The sequence below is a fragment of the Aquarana catesbeiana genome, linkage group LG02, assembly GCF_042186555.1.
Source record: "Aquarana catesbeiana isolate 2022-GZ linkage group LG02, ASM4218655v1, whole genome shotgun sequence".
NCBI lineage: Eukaryota > Metazoa > Chordata > Amphibia > Anura > Ranidae > Aquarana > Aquarana catesbeiana.
The window spans coordinates 313415658-313439423 of NC_133325.1; the positions used below are offsets into that span (position 1 = coordinate 313415658).

Genomic DNA, 23766 nt, shown 5'->3' on the forward strand with positions numbered 1-23766 from the left:
TGAAAAAGAAAAACTGAAATATCACATGGTCCTAAGTATTCAGACCCTTTACACTCATATTTAACTCAGGTGCTGTCCATTTCTTCTGATCATCATTGAGATGGTTCTACACCTTCATTTGAGTCCAGCTGTGTTTGATTTTACTGATTGGACTTGATTAGGAAAGCCACACACCTGTCTATATAAGACCTTACAGCTCACAGTGCATGTCAGAGCAAATGAGAATCATGAGGTCAAAAGGAACTGCCTGAAGAGCTCAGAGACAGAATTGTGGCAAGGCACAGATCTGGCCAAGGTTACAAAAAAATTTCTGCTGCACTTAAGTTTCCTAAGAGCACAGTGGCCTCCATAATCCTTAAATGGAAGACATTTGGGACGACCAGAACCCTTCCTAGAGCTGGCCTTCCGGCCAAACTGAGCTATCGGGGGAGAAGAGCCTTGGTGAGAGGTAAAGAAGAACCCAAAGATCACTGTGGCTGTGCTCCAGAGATGCAGTGGGGAGATGGGAGAAAGTTGTAGAAAGTCAACCGTCACTGCAGTCCTCCACCAGTTGGGGCTTTATGGCAGAGTGGCCCGACAGAAGCCTCTCCTCAGTGCAAGACACATGAAAGCCCGCATGGAGTTTGCTAAAAAAACACCTGAAGGACTCCAAGATGGTTAGAAATAAGATTCTTTATCATGTTTATAAATGTCAACAATTCTGTGTTTTTCTGTAAATATGGGGTGCTGTGTGTACATTAATGGGGAAAAAAATGAACTTAAATGATTTTAGCAAATGGCTGCAATATAACAAAGAGTGAAAAATTTAAGGGGGTCTGAATAGTTTCTGTCCCCACTGTACATAAACACGTATAAAAAAAAACAAAAAAAAAAAAAAAAACACAGCATTAGAGGCGTTTTCTCTGCCAACTTCTGGCAGCATATTTGGAGCATTTATTTTATAGGTCTGTGTGCTTTAAAAAGTGTTATTGTTGTGTCCTGTAGTGACATAGAGGCTGGCATGTGGAACCACAGCACGTAGTAGGGAACCAGGCATTCAACACGCCAGTGTATCGAATGCAGAACATTTTTCAGGAGCCGTAGCTCCTCAAGAGAGCGAAGACTGGCGCGAGTGTCGAGATAGGTAAGAAGAACTAGGGCTTCTTCACACCAGCGTGTCACACTGAACCCATGGCCACCGGTGTGCACTGGAAGACATGGGGGTCGATTTACTAAAGGCAAATAGACTGTGCACTTTGAAAAGTGCAGTTGCACTCTACAAGAGTAGTTGCTCCAGAGCTTAGTAAATGAGCAGAAACTCTGCTGATTTTCATCATCCAATAATGTGCAAGCCTAAATGCTGTTTTTTTGTATTTTTTTCTTGCACATGATTGGGTATTCTTTGTAAAGCGAAGCCTTACCTCATTTACTAAGCTCTGGAGAAACTGCACTTTGCAAAGTGCACAATCAACCCCATAGTGTTGATGTGCCGATCCCATCCAATTGCAAATTTACTTTTTTTTTTTTTTTTTTTTAGTCTTTATTTACAGGACGCACTTTTATTTTTTGAGGCGTCTGTTTTTGAGAGTCCGTTTAAGGCCCAGCTCTAGACAACCCTTATAGGTTTTATTGCAATCTGTTTCCCCGTTATGACCGGGGAGCACCATGGTCAAATCCTAGACTTCTAGTAGTTCAATATCAGAACACTGGTAATGAAAACCCAACTACATAGCAAGTCATTTTCACCCCTTACAAAAGTCTATTGGCATACTACATGATCCAGTACAGATGGAAATCGACCTGATCATAAAAAGCTCTTATATACTTCAAGCATACTCAGGCCAGCAAACGTTTTGGGTATAAATGCAGGGACCTGCTAGTTCAGTTATGCTGAGTATATAACCAGTGTTTTCTCTATTTCTCACTATTAAAATGGAAAACTTTAAAGATATAAAATCATAAAACATAAATATGGAAGCTGGCGCTGGTTGCTAATTTTGAGAGTGGCAGCTTCAAGGCTGTCACCCTTATCCTGTGCTTCCTACTTATAGTACACTGACCTCAGAACATGCTTGAGCATACATAATTACTCCACTGGCTTACATTAGCAACAAATCGCCCCACAGTCGCATGGTCTAGAAAGAACCAATCACAATTTTGTTCGAGTGATCAGATAAGTTGTTTTTAAGCTTTTATTATTTACACTTCAGATTAGAAAGTTGAACAGAGTTTTTTTTCATATAGACGTTCAATGTTGATGTAAATAATTCTGCTCTAATCAGTGATTGTGGAACCTTTTATCTAGTATGTACAATGTTGTTTACCTTACAGCAAGATTATTCTCAAAATCAGGTGAAAGGTTAAAAAGAGTCATTGTACTGAAAAAAGCACATAACAGGTTAGGCTTAAACATAGTACAGTAGGCTATGGATAGAAGTCAGTTTGCACAACAAGAAAACCTACAAGCTGCAAGCACACTTAGTGTACATAACAAAAATAAAAGCATTGGTTTTTAGTGCTGCGCTATGTATGTGAACAAAATCACTGTTGGTTTAATATGTGGAATAATATTAACATATAAATATATGTAACATATATAAAACCCCTTGCTGACAAGGTGCAAGAAAGATGTCACTGAGTTAATAAAGGATTTTATATATATATATATATAAATAAATAAAAAAACACCACAGTCCGTGATTATTAAAGTCCCTTTCTACAAAAAGCTGTAAATCAAGCCATAGTATCTAAAAAAAATTCCCCAAAGACGACTGTATAGCATGAATTCGGGAACATCCGTGAAGACCACCACAAGGTGCCTCTGAGGACGTCAGAACAACGAAACGCATAGGACGGAGCTTCATGGACTCAGGTGAGAGACAGAGCATTTTCTAGTGAGTTGCCGGCTTCTACTGTTCTTCCTATGGTGTTGTTTGGCTGCAAGTCTTACTGAGATGTGGGGGGAGGTGGTGGCTTGGTACTTTGATGCGCCTTCTACTCCAAAATGCAAATATGAGTGCATATATGTTTTTTCAGAAATACATTTCTTTTACTGTGTACACTAGGAGGTTTTTTCTCTCCTTTGAGCTGGGCTTAAACTTGAGGCATCCACTTGCAGTTGCTATTCCAAATCCCTGATTTTTATAAAAACATTTTAATTACGGTTTTTATTATTGGCCTTTGTGATAAGGGCCCACCTGTGAGCTGAACATATTCCTTTGGCAGGGGGTGTCCAACCTTGACCTTCCTGGGCCAGATTAGAAGATGAGGAATTGTCTTGGGCCACACATAAAATACACTGACAATAAAGTACTCAATTTTCAATTACTGTATTTATTGGCGTATAACACGCACTTTTTCACCCTGAAAATCAGGCGCAAATAGTGTGTGCATGTTATACGCCGATACTGCAATTTGGGCTGCCTAGGAGGGAACGGGGAGGGGAGCGGGACGAGAGCCGTCAGATTACATACAGTGAGAATCTCCTGTTTACTCAGGGGCCTATATAATAGGAAATCCTGTTTCCTGGTCCAGCATTGGACCAGTGTTCTGTCTATCATAGAAGCCGGTCCAGGAGGCGGAAATTTGTATTAAAGAGGCTACCGATTAAACAGGAGATTCTCGCTGTATGTAATCTGACGGTGCTCGTCCCGCCCCCCTCCCTGTCCCTTCCGAGACAGTAGTAATCTGAGATGAGGCTACAGATGGGCACTGATCAGGCTGCATTGATGGCAAAGGTGAGGCTGCAGATGGGATTGGATCAAGCTGTAATGATGAGCAATTGTGAGGCTGCAGATGGGCTTGGATCAAGCTGTAATGATGAGCAATTGTGAGGCTGCAGATGGGCTTGGATCAAGCTGTAATGATGAGCAATTGTGAGGCTGCAGATGGGCTTGGATCAAGCTGTAATGATGAGCAATTGTGAGGCTGCAGATGGGCTTGGATCAAGCTGCACTGATGGGCATTTGTGAGGCTGCAGATGGGCTTGGATCAAGCTGCACTGATGGGCATTTGTGAGGCTGCAGATGGGCTTGGATCAAGCTGCACTGATGGGCATTTGTGAGGCTGCAGATGGGCATTTGTGAGGCTGCAGATGGGCTTGGATCAAGCTGCATTGATGGGCATTTGTGAGGCTGCAGATGGGCATTGATCAAGCTGCATTGATGGGCATTTGTGAGGCTGCAGATGGGCTTGGATCAAGCTGCATTGATGGGCATTTGTGAGGCTGCAGATGGGCATTGATCAAGCTGCATTGATGGGCAATTGTGAGGATGCAGATGGTATTGATCAGGCTGCAGATGGGCAATGGTGAGGCTGCATTGATGGGCACTGACCCTTATTTTGCTTCAAAGTTCTTTATTTAAAATGTAAGTTTTTTTCCTGAAACTTCCCTCCTAAAATTAAGTTGTGTGTTATACGCCTGTGCGTGTCATATGCCGATAAATACGGTACTCAATTTTCACTAACAATAAAGATAGTTGAGGAGCAGACAAATTCGGCAGACCACAAGATACCTCTGAGTAATAAAACTTCATTTTTTTCTTAGATTTTTTTATTATAAAAGTATCAAGCAACATAAAACTAGTGCAATATTTGACACTGGTTCTGCAATTCTCAATGAATTCTCAAGGTGCTTATCAGATATTTTGGTTCTAAATTTAGCTTGAATATAGTTGCTCGCAAATATAGGTGTTGCTGAAAACTGATGACATGAATAAGTCATGATTGTGGAGAGTGGGATAATTTTCTTTAGGAAGATAGAACTTATAAAAGTCCAGTAAATAAACACTGTCAATATTTTTCTCTACTCACATGTGTTCGCTAAGTGTACACACATTTTTACACAAAATATGTTTTAAAAATCAAAATTTTTAAGTAAGTTTGGGGTTTTGAGTTGGGCCGCATTCATTGCCGTCTTTGGCTGCGGGCCGCAAGTTGGGTACCCCTTCTATAGGGGGTCCATGATGGTGGTCTGGACAGATGTTCCTGACTTTATGCTACACAATCGTTTAACAATTTTTTTTGATACTGTAACTTGATTCACAGATTTTTGTGTACCGGGACTTCAATAATCACAGATTCAAAAATTGTGTTTTTGTATATACAGTAATACCTTGGATTGCAAGTAACGTGGTTTACGAGCGTTTCGCAATACAAGCTATTATTTTTTAAAAATCCTGACTCGGTTTGCGAGTTGTTGTCTCACAAGACAAGCCAATGGGATGTGCAGTACCACATTTGGCCAGAGATGCGGGGGGCGCCGGTGACACTCAGAGCTGCTTGGAGAGGCTCACAAACACTCCATTCCCGAGTGTCCCCGAGGGCATCCGAGCGACTCCGATCGCGGTCTGAGTGTTTCCAACGCCCCCCCCCCCCCACCTCTGGCCACATGCGGTACTGCATACAATAGCAGTCACTGTGGAACGAATTATCTGAGTTTCCATTGACTCCTATGGGGAAACTTGCTTTGATATACAAGCATTCTTCTGGAATGAATTATGCTTGTAATCCAAGATACCGCTGTACTTTATTGACTCAGTGACATCTTTCATGCACTTAATCATCACAGGGTTTTATATTATTAATATTATTCCATATATATTTAACCAACAGTGATTTTTTTCACATTTATAGTGCAGCACTATACACATAAAGTAAACTATGTGATAATGGTAGTTTTTAAAGGGTGGTAAATAATGCACGCACAAGGGGCAGAGCAGTAAATCGTAACTGCAGAGCAGTCTATAGACTTACCAACTTCTCTTTGGTAGGAAATGTGGACGGGGAGATGGTTTGCAGAGCAGGCAGATGGTGGTAATGTAAGAATATAGTTACAGGAATAGGTGTCAGATGTCTGCCAAACACCACTGATATGAAATTGTCTTCCAAAATGGACTGACACATAGGTCGCATGGAAGGAGGAGCCAATGGGAGCAAGGGATTAGATATGTAAAAATTATTTTCCTGATACCCTAGGCAAAAACAAGCATTTAATCACCACAATGCCAGGGGGCGCTGCAAGGGTATTTTATTCATTTTCCCCAGAGTTCAGCTTTAACAACTTCAATACAGTGCATTTTCACCCCCTTCCTGCCCAGGCCAATTTTCAGTGCTGTCACACTTTGAATGACAATTGCGCGGTCATGCAACACTACCCAAATGAAATTTTTATCATTTTTTTCCCACAAATAGAGCTTTCTTTTGGTGGTCTTTGATCACCTCTGTGGTTTTTATTGCCTGCGCTATAAACAAACGAAGAGTGGAAAAAAAAAAACAAAAAAAAAACAAAAAAAAACACACAGTATTTTTTACTTTTTGCTATAATAAATATCCCAAATAAAAAAAAATATTTTTTTTCCTCAGTTTAGGCTGATATGCATTCTTCTACATATTTTTGGGGAAAAAAAAAATAAAAATGGCAATAAGCGTATATTGATTGGTTTGCACAAAAGTTATAGCGTCTACAAAATAGGGGCCTTCACAGGAGCAGTGGCATTCTCACCCTGCCTTGTGCCCACCCTGGGAAATTTCTTACTACAGGGGGTCCCCTAGTTACAAACATCCAACTTACAAACGGAGGGAGAAAACAGGAAGTGAGAGGAAATCTACCCCTAGGAAGGGAAATTCTCTCCTTTAAGAGTTATTATGAGAAAAAGGTACCTCTACTGATGCTTTATCACCAATCCTTGTTTCCACAACAACCCAAATTTTTCAAAATCCAATTGTCATTGGGACAGAAAGTGAGGTGAAATCTTCTGAACAGGGGCACACACAGCAAAACAAATGGGTTGTTAACCCTTCCCTATGCTATCCAAAAAGGTTAAAAATAGATTTTTTGGCTGGAGTTACACTTAAAAAATGTACCTGTTCCAAATTACAAACAGATTCAACTTAAGAACAAACCTACAGTCCCTGTCTTGTTTGTAACCCGGGGACCGCCTGTACCAAGACAGGGTTCCATTGCAGAAAAATCCTCCCCCAAAATCTTGCAGAAACTGACCTTTCTGGAAGCTTTGATTTGCTTTGCCACAAGCTGACTTCCACATCAGGAGGAATAATCACTGAGTCAATGACCTGGAACAGGCATGCAGCAAGTGAAGTCTAAAAAGTCTAATACTTTCTCTAGGTCAGGGACTCACTAGGTGAAGAATCTTGAAGTCAGCAATGGTATTAACATTTCTGTCCATAAAGGTTCTCTTCCAGCAAAATAGGTTTTAAAAACAACTGTCTAATGTAACAAAATTTTTTTCTGCATCAACACTGGAAACAACTGGCATGCTACAGTGGCTTATCCAAGAAATATATTAACCACTTGACAACTGGGCACTTAAACCCCCTTCCTAACTAGACCAATTTTCAGCTTTTGGTGCTCTCACATTTTGAATGACAATTACTCAGCCATGCAACACTGTATCTATATGAAATTTTTGTCCTTTTTTTCACACAAATGGAGCTTTCTTTTGGTGGTATTTAATCACCGCTGGGTTCTTTATTTTTTGCGCCGTAAAAGAAAAAAGACCGAAAAATCTGTAAAAAAATGCATTTTTCTTCATTTCTGTTATAATATTTTGCAAATTAGTAATTTTTCTTCATATATTTTGGCCAAAATTTATACCGCTACATATCTTTGGTAAAATTAACCCAAATCGGTGGATATTATTTGGTCTTTGTGAAAGTTATAGAGTCCAAAAGCTATGGTGCGAATATCTGAAAATTGATCACACCTGAAGTACTGACGGCCTATCTAATTTCTTGAGACCCTAACATTCCAGAAAAGTACAAATACCCCCCAAATGATACCTTTTTGGAAAGAAGACATTCCAAGGTATTTAGAAAGAGGCATGGTGAGATTTTTGAAGTTGTCATTTTTTCCCACAATTCTTTGCAAAATCAAGGTTTTTTTTTTACTTTTTTTTTTTCCCACAAAATTGTCATATTAGCAGGTTATTTCTCACACACCACATATGCATACCACAAATTACACCCCAAAACACATTCTGCTATTACTCCCGAGTACGGCGATACCACATGTGTGAGACTTTTACACAGCGTGGCCACATATAGAGGCCCAACATGCAGGGGAGCACCTTCAGGCGTTCTGTAGCTCCCAGGCCAATTCTGACATTTCTATCCTACATGTAAAAATCATCATTTATTTGCTAGAAAATTACATAGAACCCCAAAACATTATATATGTTTTTTTAGCAAAGACCCTAGAGAATACAATGGCGGTCGTTGCAACTTTTTATCTCGCACGGTATTTGCGCAGCAATTTTTTTAACGCCTTTTTTTTGGGAAAAAAACTGTTTTGTGCTTTACAAAAACCAAAACAGTAAAGTTAGCCTAATGTTTTTGCATAATGTGAAAGATGAAGTTATACTGAGTAAATAGATACCCAACATGTCACCTTTCAAAATTGCACGCGCTTGTGGAATGGCTCCAAACTTTGCTACTCAAAAATCCCCATAGGCGACGCTTTAAAATTTTTTACTGGTTACATGTTTTGAGTTACAGAGGAGGTCTAGGGCCAAAATTATTACTCTCGCTCTACCGATCGCAGCGATACCTCACATGTGTGGTTTGAACACCGTTTTCATATGTGGGCGGGACTTACGTATGCGTTCGCTTCTGCATGCGAGCACGCAGGGACAGGGGCGCTTTAAAAATTTTTTATTTTTTTTTTATTGTTCATTTTACTTTATTTATTTTAGTTTGATGCTTTTTTCCAAAAAAAAAAAAAATTTGACCACTTTTTTTCCTATTACAAGGAATATAAACATCCTTGTAATAGGAATATGGCATGACAGGTCCTCTTTACAGTGAGATATGGGGTCAATAAGACCCCACATCTCACCTCTAGGCTGGGAAGCCTGAAATAAAAAAAAAAAAAAAAAAAAAAAAACGATCCTGGCTTCAATCGTAGCGGTGAGTCGGTAGAAGCGCGGGAGGGGGGGACATCCCCTCTCGCCTCCCGTAAGAACGATCAAGCAGTGGAACAGCTGCTATGATCGTTCTCATGGTGTAGGGAATCGCCGGCTGAAAAAGCCGATATCTGAATGATGCCTGTAGCTGCAACCATCATTCAGATATCTCCGCACAAAGTCAAGGACGTTGTATGACGGCCGGTGGGCGGGAAGTGGTTAAAACGCATTTTTTTTTTAACACAAAGTTGTCCATTTATACAATATTTCTACCACATAACATGTACATACCAAAAATGACACCCCAAAATAGATTCCCCTGCTCCTCCTGAGTACGGCGATACCACATGTGAGAGACTTCCACAGCCTGGCCACATACAGAGGCCGAGTACAGCTGAGCATGGCTCGGTATGGCGGGGTATTGCGGAGTATGGCGGGGTATTGCGGAGTATGGCGGGGTATGGCGGGGTATTGCGGAGTATGGCGGGGTATTGCGGAGTATGGCGGGGTATTGCGGAGTATGGCGGGGTATTGCGGAGTATGGCAGAGTATGGCAGAGTATGGCAGAGTATGGCAGAGTATGGCGGAGTATGGCGGAGTATGGCGGGGTATGGCGGGGTATTGCGGGGTATTGCGGGGTATTGCAGGGTATTGCAGGGTATGGCAGAGTATGGCAGAGTATGGCGGGGCATGGCAGAGTATGGCGGGGGCATGGCAGAGTATGGCGGGGGCATGGCAGGGTATGGCGGGGGCATGGCAGAGTATGGCGGGGGCATGGCAGAGTATGGCGGGGGCATTGCAGAGTATTGCGGGGGAATTGCAGAGTATTGCACAGCATTGCAGAGTATTGTGGGGGCATTGCAGAGTATGGCGGGGGCATTGCAGAGTATTGTGGGGGCATTGCAGAGTATTGTGGGGGCATTGCAGAGTATTGTGGGGGCATTGCAGAGTATTGTGGGGGTATTGCAGAGTATTGTGGAGGTATTGCAGAGTACTGCACAGCATTGCAGAGTATTGTGGGGGTATTGCAGAGTATTGCACAGCATTGCAGAGTATTGTGGGGGTGTTGCAGAGTATTGTGGGGGCATTGCAGAGTATTGCACAGCATTGCAGAGTATTGTGGGGGTATTGCAGAGTATTGCACAGCATTGCAGAGTATTGTGGGGGTGTTGCAGAGTATTGCTCAGCATTGCAGTGTAGTGGGGATGGCTGAGCATGGATGGATGGATGCCTGGATGTCTCTGTGCAGCGCTGTGGGCACTACACATACAGCCCACAGCGCTGCAGACATTCATCCATCCCCCTCCCCGCTCACTGTGTACCGATCGGTACACAGGCGGGGAGGAGAGGGGGAGGAGAGGAACCGGCGTCATCAGATGACGCCGGTCTGTTTACATGTGATCGCGCCGTCATTTGACGGCACGATCACATGGTAAACGGCCGCGATCAGCGGCCATTTACCGGGATCCGTGATGCGCCGGGTCCGGAGGACCCGGCGGTCACGGATGTGTTCGGGTGCGCGCCCGAGGGGAATTCTGGGAGGACGTCATAGTACGTCCACCCAGAGTTATCCAACCGCCCTGCAGCCGTCATTCGGCTATGGGCCGGTTGGTAAGTGGTTAAGACAAAGCTCTTGTGCTCTGCTGGAGGTGACTATAAGGCCCCTTTCACACTGAGGCAGTTTGCAGGCGTTATTGCGCTAAAAATACCGCCTGCAAACTGCCCCTAAACAGCCTCCGCTGTTTGTTCAGTGTGAAAGCCCGAGGGCTTTCACACTGAAGCGGTGTGCTGGCAGGACGGTGAAAAAAGTCCTGCAAACCGCTTCTTTGGAGCGGTGAAGGAGCGGTGTATTCACCGCTCCTTCACCGCTCCTGCCCACTGAAATCAATGAGACAGCACGGCTATACCGCGGCAATAGCCGCGCTGTACGAGGGATTTTAACCCTTTTTCGTCCGCCAGCGGGGGTTAAAACCGCACCGCTAGCGGCCGAATACAGCTGCAAGAACGACGGTACAGCAGCGCTAAAAATAGCGCTGTTGTACCGCCGACGCCCCCACCGCCCCAGTGTGAAAGGGGCCTAAATATGTACTTTCCTCTGAGGTAGTACATTCCTAACAGGCAATAGGGTTTTTGGTTTTGGATGAAGGAGGTGCTATGGATGGGTTGGTCCCAGTGGCCATATGTGGTCCAGCGTCTGTGCTCAGCCATGTATAAGGGGATTCAGAGTTGCAAGCTGCAGGATATGTATGGCATTGATACCTATACTTCTGGTATGGCAGTAACAAAACTCATCAAGGAAGTGCGCCTTACCAAGATGTCCTCACTCATTAAACCTGGACCAGCCATAGTTTGTACCTGTCCCAAGCACCTGTCTACATTGCATGTTGTACAGTATGCATCACTTCTCTGCATTCTTGTACATTCTATACTACCCACCACTCTACCCTGTACTGTACACTGTGCTATACATCATATATTCCACAACTCGCCATTCTGTACACTGTGCTGTACATTATATCTTCTACAACTCGCCATTCTGTACACTGTGCTGTACAATATATATGCACAATGCTCCACTCTATACAATGGGCTATATATTCTATATCCACAAGGCTCCACACTGTGCTGTACATTTCAGACTTAAAATCACTCCACTCTGTACACTATGCTGTGTGTTCTGCACCCAGCACCACTCCACAATGTTGTACGGTTATACTGTGTGCCACACCTCTCCACACTCTTGTATGTTCTATACTGTACACCACTCCACTCTCTGTATGTTGTGCTGAACACATTTTTATATAGGGCGGCTTTTATAGACCCTATACACTGCTTTTTACTCGTGATCACTTTTTATATGTATCGTGGTTTTTTTAGTAATAAAATACCCTGAGTTACACTATGTGGAAGCATTCCTCTTTTTTTCCACATATTCCGGGGAACTGAGAAACCACTTGGTCTTCGGATAAAGAGGGGACGTCCTGGCCCTGGAGAGGCTCTACCCTGCCTCCAACACTCTACAACTTTGCCCCGGGTGGCACCAAGCTCCATTGATTCTATGCTTATGGCAGTAGAATCCAACCTTTCTGGTAAGCGTATTCCATCTATTATTCGCCAAGTTTGATGACATCCAAGCTGACAGTTGAGAAGCAGACAGAATTGACACACGGATTATTCACATTTACTGTGGACTATCTTTATTTTGATTATATGTCACTTTGGGACACTATGTTCACATGCACAAAGACTTTTTATTCATATTTACATTGTGTATGTGTGTTTTAGTGCTACAATTTATTTAATATCAGTACACAGTACATACCTCACCTCTCCACACTTTAATATATTCTATACTGCACACTATTCCACTGTGTTGTATATTAAGATTTTACAAAACAAACCACTCTGTACAGTGTGCAGTATACTCTACATCACTCCGCTGTTCGCCCCAGTTCACACCAGTGTGATTTGTCATGCGATTTGACAGTTCCAAATCACATGACAAGTCGTACCCCATTGTTGGCAATGGAACTATTCAAATTGCCGCCACTCATGTCGCAGCGACTTTAAAAAATGGTTCCTGCACTACTTTTTGCCAATTTCATTGCGACTTGCATAGACTTCTGTTGTATGATGTTGCAAGCCGCAATGAAATCTGCAGTGCAAATCACACCGATGTGCGGCTTTGAATTCACGCTGAAGTAGCGCAATTTCAAAGCTGCACCAGTGTGAATGGGGGCTTATGTATATTATATATGCTACACTACTCCTCTGTGCACACAATGCTGTACACTACCGTGTAGTGCATTATCTGCCAATGTATGGTGTCCCCAATCAAAAGAAGAATGTTACTATTAGTTAACGAGTCAAAATTCTCCCCTTTTCTTTGTATGTTCAATTTGAATATAAGCTTACATTAACACAGCAAGGTTTCAGTTCACAGACAGACTTTAGCCTTGACATTCTCTGGAAGCTGGAAAACAATTTTAACTGCTTCTGCCAAAAACAACCGAAGAGAAAAAGAAAACTCAGCACTGGAAAACATGTTCTTTGGACTACTTAATAATTACCCATTTCTTACGACATCAAGATTTAACATAGCAAAAAAAATTTTCTTGCAGTAAACCAGTCACAAAATATTTGATAATTGTTTAAAGTGCACCTATGTCCAGTTTATGGTCATTAAAGTATTTTCATATTCTTATAAGAAGTGAAAGAGCTTTAAAGCGGTGTTCCAGCCGCAAATATATATATATATATATATATATTTTTTTTTTTTTTAAAGTCAGCAGCTACAAATACTGTAGCCGCTGACTTTTAATAAAGGACACTTACCTGTCCAGGGAGCCCGCGATGGCGGCCCCCTAAGGCTGATCCGTCCATCGGATTGGATGCAGGCGCCACCGTTCTTACTAAGGGAAACAAGTAGTGGAGCCTTGCAGCTTCACTGCCCGTTTCCTACTACGCACGCGTGAGTCGCGCGGTGCTCTGTGAATGGCCAGCTTGTCTTCTGGGGGACACACAGGTCCCAGAAGACAGTGGGGGGCTCGCCACACAAAAGGATATGATGTCCTGCGCCGAGGCCCGGAAGGATTGGAAGTACACTATGTACTTCATAAAAAGGTAGGAAGGAATTTTTTTTTTTTTTTTTTAATATCCAAAAGCGAGAGGTGGAGGGGTGGTCTTTCGTTTAAGACCACCTCTCAAAAGTGGGTGGAACTCTGCTTCAAATTGTCGTTGTGGTAACACATGCTAAGAACATTGGTGTAAGCAGTGTGTTAGGGTGCCATTCAAATTGCACTGCATCACAAAAATGCATGCAATGTGCATTACCGCAATGATATTGTGTTAATGGATCATAAAGTGCATTCTTGCCCACACCAGTGTTTCTCAGCCAGGGTGCTATCAGGGGTGACTGATGTGATAAGGGGCTCTGATGTATATGGAGGCCCCAACTGTGATGGGGGGCCTCTAATGTCCAGAAAGAGCTTTGATGTGATGGGGGCCTCAGGCATGATTGGGGACCTCTGATGCAATGTGTCCATCTAGTGTGATGGGGAAAGCTCTGATGGGAAGAGAGGCTTCTAATGTAAAGCTAATTTCATCAAGGTAGTTGTGTTTATTGTCCCAGGTTTAGGTAACATTTTAGACTGAGGTTCCTCAAGATTATGCATACTTCTGAAGGGTGAATCAACTAAAAAAAAACAATAGCCACACTATGGCTATTAAACTATTTGGAATATTACCAACAAGCAGCAAAACGATTGATAAAGCCCCCCTTAGCCCCGGTTCACACAGGGGCGACTTGTCAGGCGACTTAGACGCCTGACAAGTCGTGTCTCGTTCTGTACTACAGAACCGTTCTAATGCCCCGTACACACGGTCGGACTTTGTTCGGACATTCCGACAACAAAATCCTAGGAGTTTTTCCGACGGACATTGGCTCAAACTTGTCTTGCATACACACGGTCACACAAAGTTGTCGGAAAATCCGATCGTTCTAAACGCGGTGACGTAAAACACGTACGTCGGGACTATAAACAGGGCAGTGGCCAATAGCTTTCATCACTTTATTTATTCTGAGCATACGTGGCACTTTGTCCGTCGGATTTGTGTACACACGATCGGAATTTCCGACAACGGATTTTGTTGTCGGAAAATTTTATCTCCTGCTCTCCAACTTTGTGTGTTGGAAAATCCGATGGAAAATGTCCGATGGAGCCCACACACGGTCGGAATTTCCGACAACACGCTCCGATCGGACATTTTCCATCGGAAAATCCGACCGTGTGTACGGGGCATTACTGCTTGTACTATGAAGTTGTTTATTTTCAACAGAGGTTTGTTTAATAAGGAACTCAAGTTGTTTTTAAAAAAAAAATAAAATTAGCAGCTACAATTACTGTAGCTTCTGACTTTTAAGAAACAGACACTTACAAGCCCAGGAGCCCAGTGCTGTCTTTACCCGAGCCAGTTCTTTGCCAGTCTTCAGATCCCAAGCACTGCCATCTTGACTGTGGGAGCCAGCTGTGACTTCCTGCTGTTTCACAGTTGGCTCCCTACTGCACATGCATAAGATTGCACTACATGTGAGTTTGGTCCCGCAGCCTCCTGGGAAATGTGACATGTCTCAGGAGGTTGCGGTGAAGGGAGCGAAAAGGAGAAAAGAAAATAAATCAATTAGTCACAGAAATTGCCCCCTTACATTAATGGTCACTGAAAAAATGCCCCCCTTGATGGTTGACGGTCAATACTAGAAAGACCACCTTACATTGGTGCTCATTGGAAGAAGGCCCCTTAACACTGATAGTAAGTAGGAAGGGTTCCCCACTTACAGATAGCTAAAATAAAAAAAATAAAAATAGCATCCCTGGTTACTTATCTGAGAGGCAGAAATTGCTTCTTACTCAAGGAACCCCTAGCAACCTCTTGAAGAACCCTAGCATTCAACGGAACCCTGGATCAGAATGGCTGTTCAGGTTATCCAAAAGTGTTGAGGCATGAGGCTGTCAACCTTTTTGAAAAAATTTAGAGAGATATATCAAAATAAATGACACACACTTAAAAGAGAAGTATTGCTGAAGCTTTTTTGGCCATACTTCTCTTGTGGGTCACAGGAGTGCACTTTCTTGTGCTCTCCTATGACCCAATATCAGCCAACATCAGGCTAAAGCCATTCCAGGCTCTGGAAGGATCCCGACAATAATGCCCTAATAAGGCCCTGATCACACCACTGACAGCAAGAGCCTGCCGCTCCTGCCCTCTCCGCATTCCAGTGCTCCACTGAGCACTGGAGGAGCAGAGCAGAGATCAGTGACAGAGTCGCTGCTTAGTTCCAAGCAGACCAAGAACTGGGTAATCAGTGGTCATGAAATCACTCAGTTCTTTAGCTTAGAACAGCTGCAGCATTAGGCCCCTTTCACACGGACGGATAGAATGGTGCTTTTATCTGCGGATTTTCTAATTTTCTACCGCAGCTAAAAGCACACAATGCTTTCCTATGGCCCCATTCACACACTGCGTTTAGCTGCGAATTAGATACATGCGGTTCTGTGCGGATAGAAAAAATAGAATTGACTGCATCCAGGAGAGATTTAGCGCAGCTATTTGCACATAATCGCAGTGCACTGTGTCAGCTGCTGATAACAGCGCCGAGCTGCTCATTGGGAAAGGAAAAATGATTTTTCCTTTCCCGATGAGCGACAAGCACGGGGATCCGACTCGGATCCCCGCCAATGCCCAGCACTGTTTGGTATAAAGCTTGAGGGAGAACTCCACACCAAATGTTAAATAAAAAACCGGCGTGGGTCACCCCCCAGGGGCATACCAGGCCCTTAGGTCTGGTATGGATTTTAAGAGGAGCCCCCTGCGCCAAAAAAAACGGCATAGGGTCCTCCCCAAAATCCATACCAGACCCTTATCCGAGCATGCAGCCTGGTCGGTCAGGAAAGGGGGTGGGGACGGGGAAGCGCCCCCCGAGCCATACCAGGCCGCATGCCCTCAACATGGGGGGGGGGGTGCTTTGGGGGAGGGGGCACCCTGCGGCCCCCCCCACCCCAAAGCACCTTGTCCCCATGTTGATGAGGACAAGGGCCTCTTCCCGACAACCCTGGCCGTAAGTTGTCGGGGTCTGCGGGCGGGGGGCTTATCGGAATCCCGGAGCCCTTTTTAATAAGGGAGCCCCCAGATCCCGGCCCCCCACCCTAAGTGAATGAGTATGGGGTACATGGTACCCTTACCCATTCAACTAGGGAAAAAGTGTCAATAAAAAAAACACTACACAGGTTTTTAAAGTAATTTATTAGACAGCTCCGGGGGTCTTCTTCTGGCTTCAGAGGTCTCTATGGTTCTTCTCCGCGCTCTCCGAGTCTTCTGCCGGGCTCCTCCGCTATCTTCTGCTCTTTTGCTAGCGGAGGAGCCCGGTCTGCTGCCTTCTTCCAATGTTGACACAACGCTCTCTCCGGCTGGAATGCTCTCTGGGCGCTCTGCTCTGACTTATATAGGCGGTGACCCCGCCCCCTTATGCCGTCACAGTCCCTGGGCATGCTGGGACTGTGACGTTTTAGGGGGCGTGGTCACTGGGTGATGTTGACCATGCCCCCTAAAACGTCACAGTCCCAGCATGCCCAGGGACTGTGACGACATAAGGGGGCGGGGTCACCGCCTATATAAGTCAGAGCGCCCAGAGAGCATTCCAGCCGGAGAGAGTGTTGTGTCAACATTGGAAGAAGAGAAGAGGGAAGAAGGCAGAAGGCAGCAGACCGGGCTCCTCTGCTAGCAAAAGAGCGGCAAAAGAGCAGAAGTTAGCGGAGGAGCCCAGCAGAAGACCCGGAGAGCGCGGAGAAGAACCGGAGAGACCCCGAAGCTGGAAGAAGACCCCCGGAGCTGTCTAATAAATTACTTTAAAAACCTGTGTAGTGTTTTTTTTTTATTGACACTTTTTCCCCTAGGTGAATGGGTAAGGGTACCATGTACCCCATACTCATTCAAATAGGGTGGGGGGCCGGGATCTGGGGGCTCCCTTTTTAAAGAGGGCTCCCGGATTCTGATAAGCCCCCCGCCCGCAGACCCTGACAACCAACGGGCAGGGTTGTCGGGAAGAGGCCCTTGTCCTCATCAACATGGGGGCAAGGCGCCCCCTCCCCCAAAGCACCCACCCCCCATGTTGAGGGCATGTGGCCTGGTACGGCTCGGGGGGGGGGGCGCTCGCTCGTCCTCACCCCCTTTCCTGACCAACCGGGCTGCGTGCTCGGATAAGGGTCTGGTATGGATTTTGGGGGGGACCCCACGCCGTTTTTTTCGGCGTAGGGGGTTCCCCTTAACATCCATACCAGACCGAAGGGCCTGGTATGCCCCTGGGGGGGGGGACCGACGCCGTTTTTTTTTTTATTTAAAATTTGGCGTGAATTTCCCCCTCAAGATTCATACCAAACAATGCGAGTCGGTACCCTGTCGGGTTGCCATGGAAATGGCAAACCGCAGCTAAACGCAACCGCAGCTAATCACACTGTGCAAATCCAGCTGATCGCAGTGCCTGGAGTCTTGAATTTCACAGGAAAAAAAAAACATGCTTTTAACTGTGGCAGAATAGCCGACGGTGTGAAAGGCGCCTTAGGCCAATGCTGCAGCAGGGAGGTGAGCATAGATGTTTGTTTTGGTTTTCTTTTCCCACACTTCTTTAATGAAATTGAACTGCAAAGGAAGATGCATTGTAATTTATGTAGTAAAGTGCTAAAAACAGTTAAGGTAAAACTAAAGTTTAAAAAAAGCCTGTCTGCAGTGTTGTATTTAATGTACACTGTACTGTGGATGCGCAGCTTAGCATACATTCTCAGCACAGTTCCATTGTGCCTGCTTTGACAACTCATGTACAGTGAAGGAGTCACATAATTTCTGCTGGCAAATCAGGAGGCCAAAAACAACGCATCTGGAAGAAGCCTGAGGAGAAGGGATCCAACGCTGGAACAGAGATGGATATTCTGCATACTTTAGTTCCACTTTAAAGAAGGCTCTATCTAGGTAACAAAAATAAAATCTACACATTCTTACAGCACTGTCCAAAACATTTCCGTCACAACTGAAGCTTGGCACTTTCTTGCAGCTCTAAAACTTGCCCACCCCTTCCTACCACATTTCTACTGGCCACTGAGCTTGTCCGTCATAGTAATGGTCCATTAGAAAAGCACTTAGCCACAAGCTTTGATTCTACCCTAAAGTGTTGAAGCTTTACCTGTCAGTACGCTGAGATTCAACTATGACAGGGGAGTGTTGGAAGCTGCTGTAAGTAAGTGTAGGCTTGTCAAGGAGGCAACGCTTCATACCTGCAGCAGTTCCCTCCTGCTCACAAAGTTCCTTATAAAATGCACTACAGTCAAACTTTTTTCTACTTTTTGGATACAGTTGGGAAAGTCTAGAATTGACTTGGTCCACGTTTTCTTTGATGCCCAATGATGGATATCAGAGAGATTAGGAATTGAGAGTAAACTAATAGTAAAAAACATATGTTCAGTAGAGTGAGGACGGTTTATGATTTTTTTTGCGGTGTCTGCAATAGGGCAAATTTCCACTTACTTCCTGTCCAGGTGAAGGAGGTATGACAGAACAGGAAGTATACACAGCTAAGGATTTAAACATCATTTGTGACAGTAATAAATAATTGGCAAGTACTCTTTATGGAGGGATCTGGGGTCTGTAAGATCCCAAATCCCTCCTCTGGCCTAGCATTCAAAAGAGCAAAATCTGTCTTTCTGAATACTTTTGATTTTTTTTTTTAAATGGTGCCATTGACATCTGGGTAAACCCTAAGTGGTGTCATGTCATCGCTTCCAGGTTACCATAGCGGAGACCCAATCAAAGCTGATCCCAGCTTTGTATGGGTCTCCAACTAACCGGCGGAGATGTCCTGGATGGTAGCTCGAGTCTCCCGGTGGGACGTGAGAGCCTGAGAAAGCCATGAAGGATGTCCTGACTGGTAGCTTGGGTCTCCCGTGGTAATATGTGTGCTGCCATAACACACTAGAATGGAGAAGTCCCTAAAGCAGACCTTTCCCTTCTTTCACTAAAAATCACATCAGCATGCAGCTCTTCAGAATGTTTAATAAATACAAGATGATTTTATAACAAACATTTTTGCTTTTACTTATAATTATTTTTTTTTTACTTTCTGCTTGAGTGAGGCAAAGGTGGTTTAACCCTGGCCTTACTAATGTATCCTTGGAGGGCTACTGCATCAATGCCTTCCCACTCAGATAATGTGCATTGCGTGTTTCAGGAGGCATACCCAGAATTCCAGGCAGTTTTAAAAAGTAAAGGAAGATGGATTCATCTGCCTTTAGTGAAAATGGTCATCGTGAGAAGAATAAAGAGGAACGGTTGTGTAAAGAATAAGGGCTCATTCACACTGGTGGGCTCCGCCTGCTCACCGGGGGGGTCTCTCCACTGAGCAGGCAGATGACAGGTCCGTGTCCACTTGGTCCGCCCATGTGACAGGGGTCTAAAAAGCTTGCAAACATCAATAAGTATCTGTTTGTAGATTGTCCTTATTCAACATTTTTAAAGGTACCTTTTTATAATTTTTTATAATGAAGTGATAAAGTTCCTCTTTAACATCTAACAAAGGTTCCAACCCTTCTGTACTCTATCCAAAACTGAGAGTTTTTAATTATTTTTTTTTTTTTTTTTTTTTTTTTTTTTTTTTTTAGGAAAAGTGTGGAAAGAAACAAAAATTTCACCCATAGCAGCAAATCAGATACTTGCTTTCTTTTTACAACCCAAGAAAAGAAAATGAAAGTTAGAAAATGTTTTTTTGCTATGACCAACACCCTTTCTTCAGTCTGTATCCTCCTTTAATGAATACCCCAATTTTGTGCCCAATATCTCTGTAGGCCACTTACCCAGCTCCAATGCCGTGTTGAATTTCTCTAATGCACCTAAGAAATTGCTGTCCTGCTGTAAGAAATCCCCTTCCACAGACAATCTCCGTACCTTGGTCTCTTCACACAACCACTTCTCTAAGAGATTTCCAAGCACCACGTTTACCTTCAAATCCATTAAAGAGGCTTCATGTCCCTCTGCTTTGTTTGGAGCCCTGTTGTTGCAGCAGTGGCACTGTGGTGGCCTCTTTTCACACAAGCATCTTTTACAGAAAGTGTGTCCACAGACCAAAGAGACAGGGTCCAACATTAGGAGCTGACATACTGGACAGGAGAAGAGGTCAATGTCTTGGGACGGTTTAGGAACCTCTGGTAGGCTTAAATTGCAGGGGGCTTGTGCACCTTGACCTTGTCCACTATGCAAAAGGTTGATCTTTGTTTTGGCAAAGGGCAATTTCAGTTCTTTTTCTCTAATATTTTTAGCAATACTTTCTACTAGAACTCTAAGCTCATCAGGACAAAGCTGACCTAACATTGCTGCCTTGGTGTAAGAGTCCAGTGCATCGGTCACTCGCCCTGCCAATGACAAGGCATCCCCCTTCTTTAGATACAAGCATCTTTGAGGCTGAGGCAGCTCATCGAGCTGAGAACCATAGATCTCTGCGGCCAATTCAAAATTGCCAGCCTTGAAGGCCTCCTCCGCCACCCCAAGCATCTCCGAGCACAGGCCAGGGAGGTCAAAGGAGAGCATCTCAGAACGTTGCAAAGATCTCACCTCCATTCTTGGAGAGTTCAAATATGTGACTTTCTACATTATGAGAGAAAACCCAGGAGTTTACTATTAGAAGTGGAACAAAAGGATCCTGGAGGTATGTAGTCCATCAGTCTTGCTGTACTGGTCGCCGCGACCGCCGCCTACCCATAATTCAATCATAAATACTGTAACACTAACGGAGGCTTAAGGGTCACATTGCAACATTCTTCCTCAGGATGAGTTTCTTTGTTACAAGTCTATTGTTAGCAAGCTCTAGTTCTTTGTTACCTGTGAGAAGCCAAAAGATGGATCTCCCGATTACACTGGCACAGTTCATGAGTTGGTGTTACATCCCAAGTCCCTAAACCCCACTGCACACCGTGGGTCAGGGCCATCCCAAGGCAGGCTCCTGGCAGGGGATCCAGGTTGGTGGCACGCTGGCATTGTGTTGCTGGAAGAAGTGTGTATGAAGAAGATCAGCTGAGCTCTTCAGAATTGCAGGACTAGATGAGGAGACAAGTCAATGAAGCTGCAGAGAGGAGTCAGATGGGGATAGCACAACCCTATACCATAGCCTCCTCCTCTAGAGGCACTCAGTTTCCAGGTCTGATGTGTGATGGGCAATAGATGGGTACTATGTGCATGTGCCCCATAGAGATCACTGCTCGCTCTGCTCCACCAATCCCCCTCCCCTCCCTCTCTGTGAGCTCATCACATGGGGAGGGCAGTCCGGACATCACAGGGACAGCCTTTTAAAGACACCACTGCCATGTTAGCACATACCAGTCACATGCAATACTACCGATCGGTCATACAATGCTTGCAGCTGTATTACGTACACGATGGCCGGAGAAGTGACCTCAGCCGCACCATTCTACTGAATAACAGTGCTGCTCCTTCAGCGATCATTTTCATTTACACGTGTATTCCAGGGCAACCTGCGTCTGTGGGCCGGCCCCGCCGATTACATACAGATGTCCCGTACAGATCGCCCATGGCGGGTCACTTACTGTCTACACGTGGTGGGTGGGACATCACACTGATGATGACAGGACGGGCAGTCTGATGTGCAGAATAATAATAATCACTGTGCTGCCCCCTAGTGGCCGCATAAGAAACTCAGCTCCAAGGGAATGCTATGGGAACACGTGAGGTGATCGGCTATTGGCTGCCCCCAGCCTGCACTGCCTTATATAAGCGGCTCGGAGATGTTATACAACGCCTGCTTCACACTCCACGTCATGGGGTTTAGGATGATTAGTAATGGCTGGCCATAACAAGGCTGTTCTGTGTGACTGCAATGAGGACAGGAAGCATTCTGGGTTACTGCGGTCTATGTTTGCTACCTCACAGAAAAAACTCATTCCAAATTGAAGCCCCCTCCTCCTTATCATGTACACTGTACTTAGAAAACGCGGCTACTACAGGAGCTTAGCACATAGAAGCAGCTCATTGTTATCCTATGTGTCTGTGCACTGTAGGACTCTACCAGTAGATTTTACCACCTCAGTTCCGGAAGGTTTTACCCCCTTTATGACCAGGCCATTTTTTGCGATTTAGCACTGCGCTACTTGAACTGGTAATTGCGCAGTCATGCAACACTGTACCCAAACAACATTAGAACCCCTTTCACACTGAGGCAGTTTTCAGGCATTTAACACTAGAAATAGCCTCTAAATAGTGCCTGAAAACTGCCTCCTATTCACTGCGGTGTGTCTTTTCACACTCGGGCGGTGCGCTTCTGGGCTGTTAGGAAAAGTCCTGCAAGCAGCATCTTTGGGGCAGGTTGGGAGTATGGTTGCCACCTCATCCCTTTATACCTGAACACATATTAATTACACAGGTTGTGTGGCTGATTAAGGTGGTAATTAAACTCACTTGGTGCCTTATCTGCATTAAATTAGCCTCCGAACCCGTGTGATCCATATGTGTTCGGGTTTAGAGGGATGAGGTGGCAACTCTAGTTGGGAGAAGTGTATTTAGAGCTCCCAAAACGCCCAGTCCATTGCAATGAATGGGCAGCGATTCAGGAATAAGGATGAGCTCAGGCGCGTTCGCAAGCCGCACGTGCCGAGTCCGCCAGGAAGTCAACACTGCACAGCGCTAATCACAAGCAGCGACACATTTCCTGACCTCTGCAGCCGCACATCAGGTAATGTCTCACTGCTTGTGATTAGCGCTGTGCAGTGCCGACTTCCTGGTGGGCTCTGCACGTGCGGCTTGCGAACACGCCTGAGCTCATCCTTATTCAGGTAGTGCCGCAACACGGGCACTTTTAGCGCCTTTTTTGAGGTTAAAAGCGCCAATTTAGCACTAACGTGGCCGCAGCCCCAGTGTGAAAGGGGACTTACAGTGGGTGAAAAAAGGATTGAAAACGTCATCATTTTTCTAGGTAAACATATTTCAAAGGCTGGGTTCACCATATTTGCGAATTGGGTGCGTTTTTAACGTGAATGTGATATATATAAATTAACAAGTAATGGCGCCAAACAAATACTGTATTTATTGGCATATAACGCACTTTTTCACCCTGAAAATCGGGTGCAAATAGCGCGTGTGTGTTATACGCCAATACTTCAATTTTAGCTGCCTTGGAGGGGACAGGGAGGGGGGCGGGACAAGCACCATCAGATTACATACAGTGAGAATCTCCTGTTTACTTTGCGGCCACTCTAATAGGAAGTCCCGTCTCCTGGGCCGCCATTGGACCAATGTTCTGTCTATCATAGGAAATTCTCAA

At 44.6% G+C, this 23766-nt stretch overlaps 1 protein-coding gene across 2 annotated transcripts in view; it reads right to left on the reverse strand.

The window, feature by feature from the left end:
- LONRF2 (LON peptidase N-terminal domain and ring finger 2) overlaps nucleotides 1–22092 on the reverse strand; it is a 103117-nt gene extending 81025 nt beyond the window's left edge. The window contains exon 1 of one of the 2 annotated variants that reach the window (XM_073614723.1): nucleotides 20294–22092. In XM_073614723.1, the coding sequence (XP_073470824.1) occupies nucleotides 20294–21053 (760 nt within the window). In that variant the 5' untranslated portion in view covers nucleotides 21054–22092. The remainder of the gene's footprint in view (nucleotides 1–20293) is intronic. The other variant, XM_073614724.1, reaches the window with a different exon arrangement.
- Between the last annotated feature and the right edge of the window lie 1674 nt (nucleotides 22093–23766).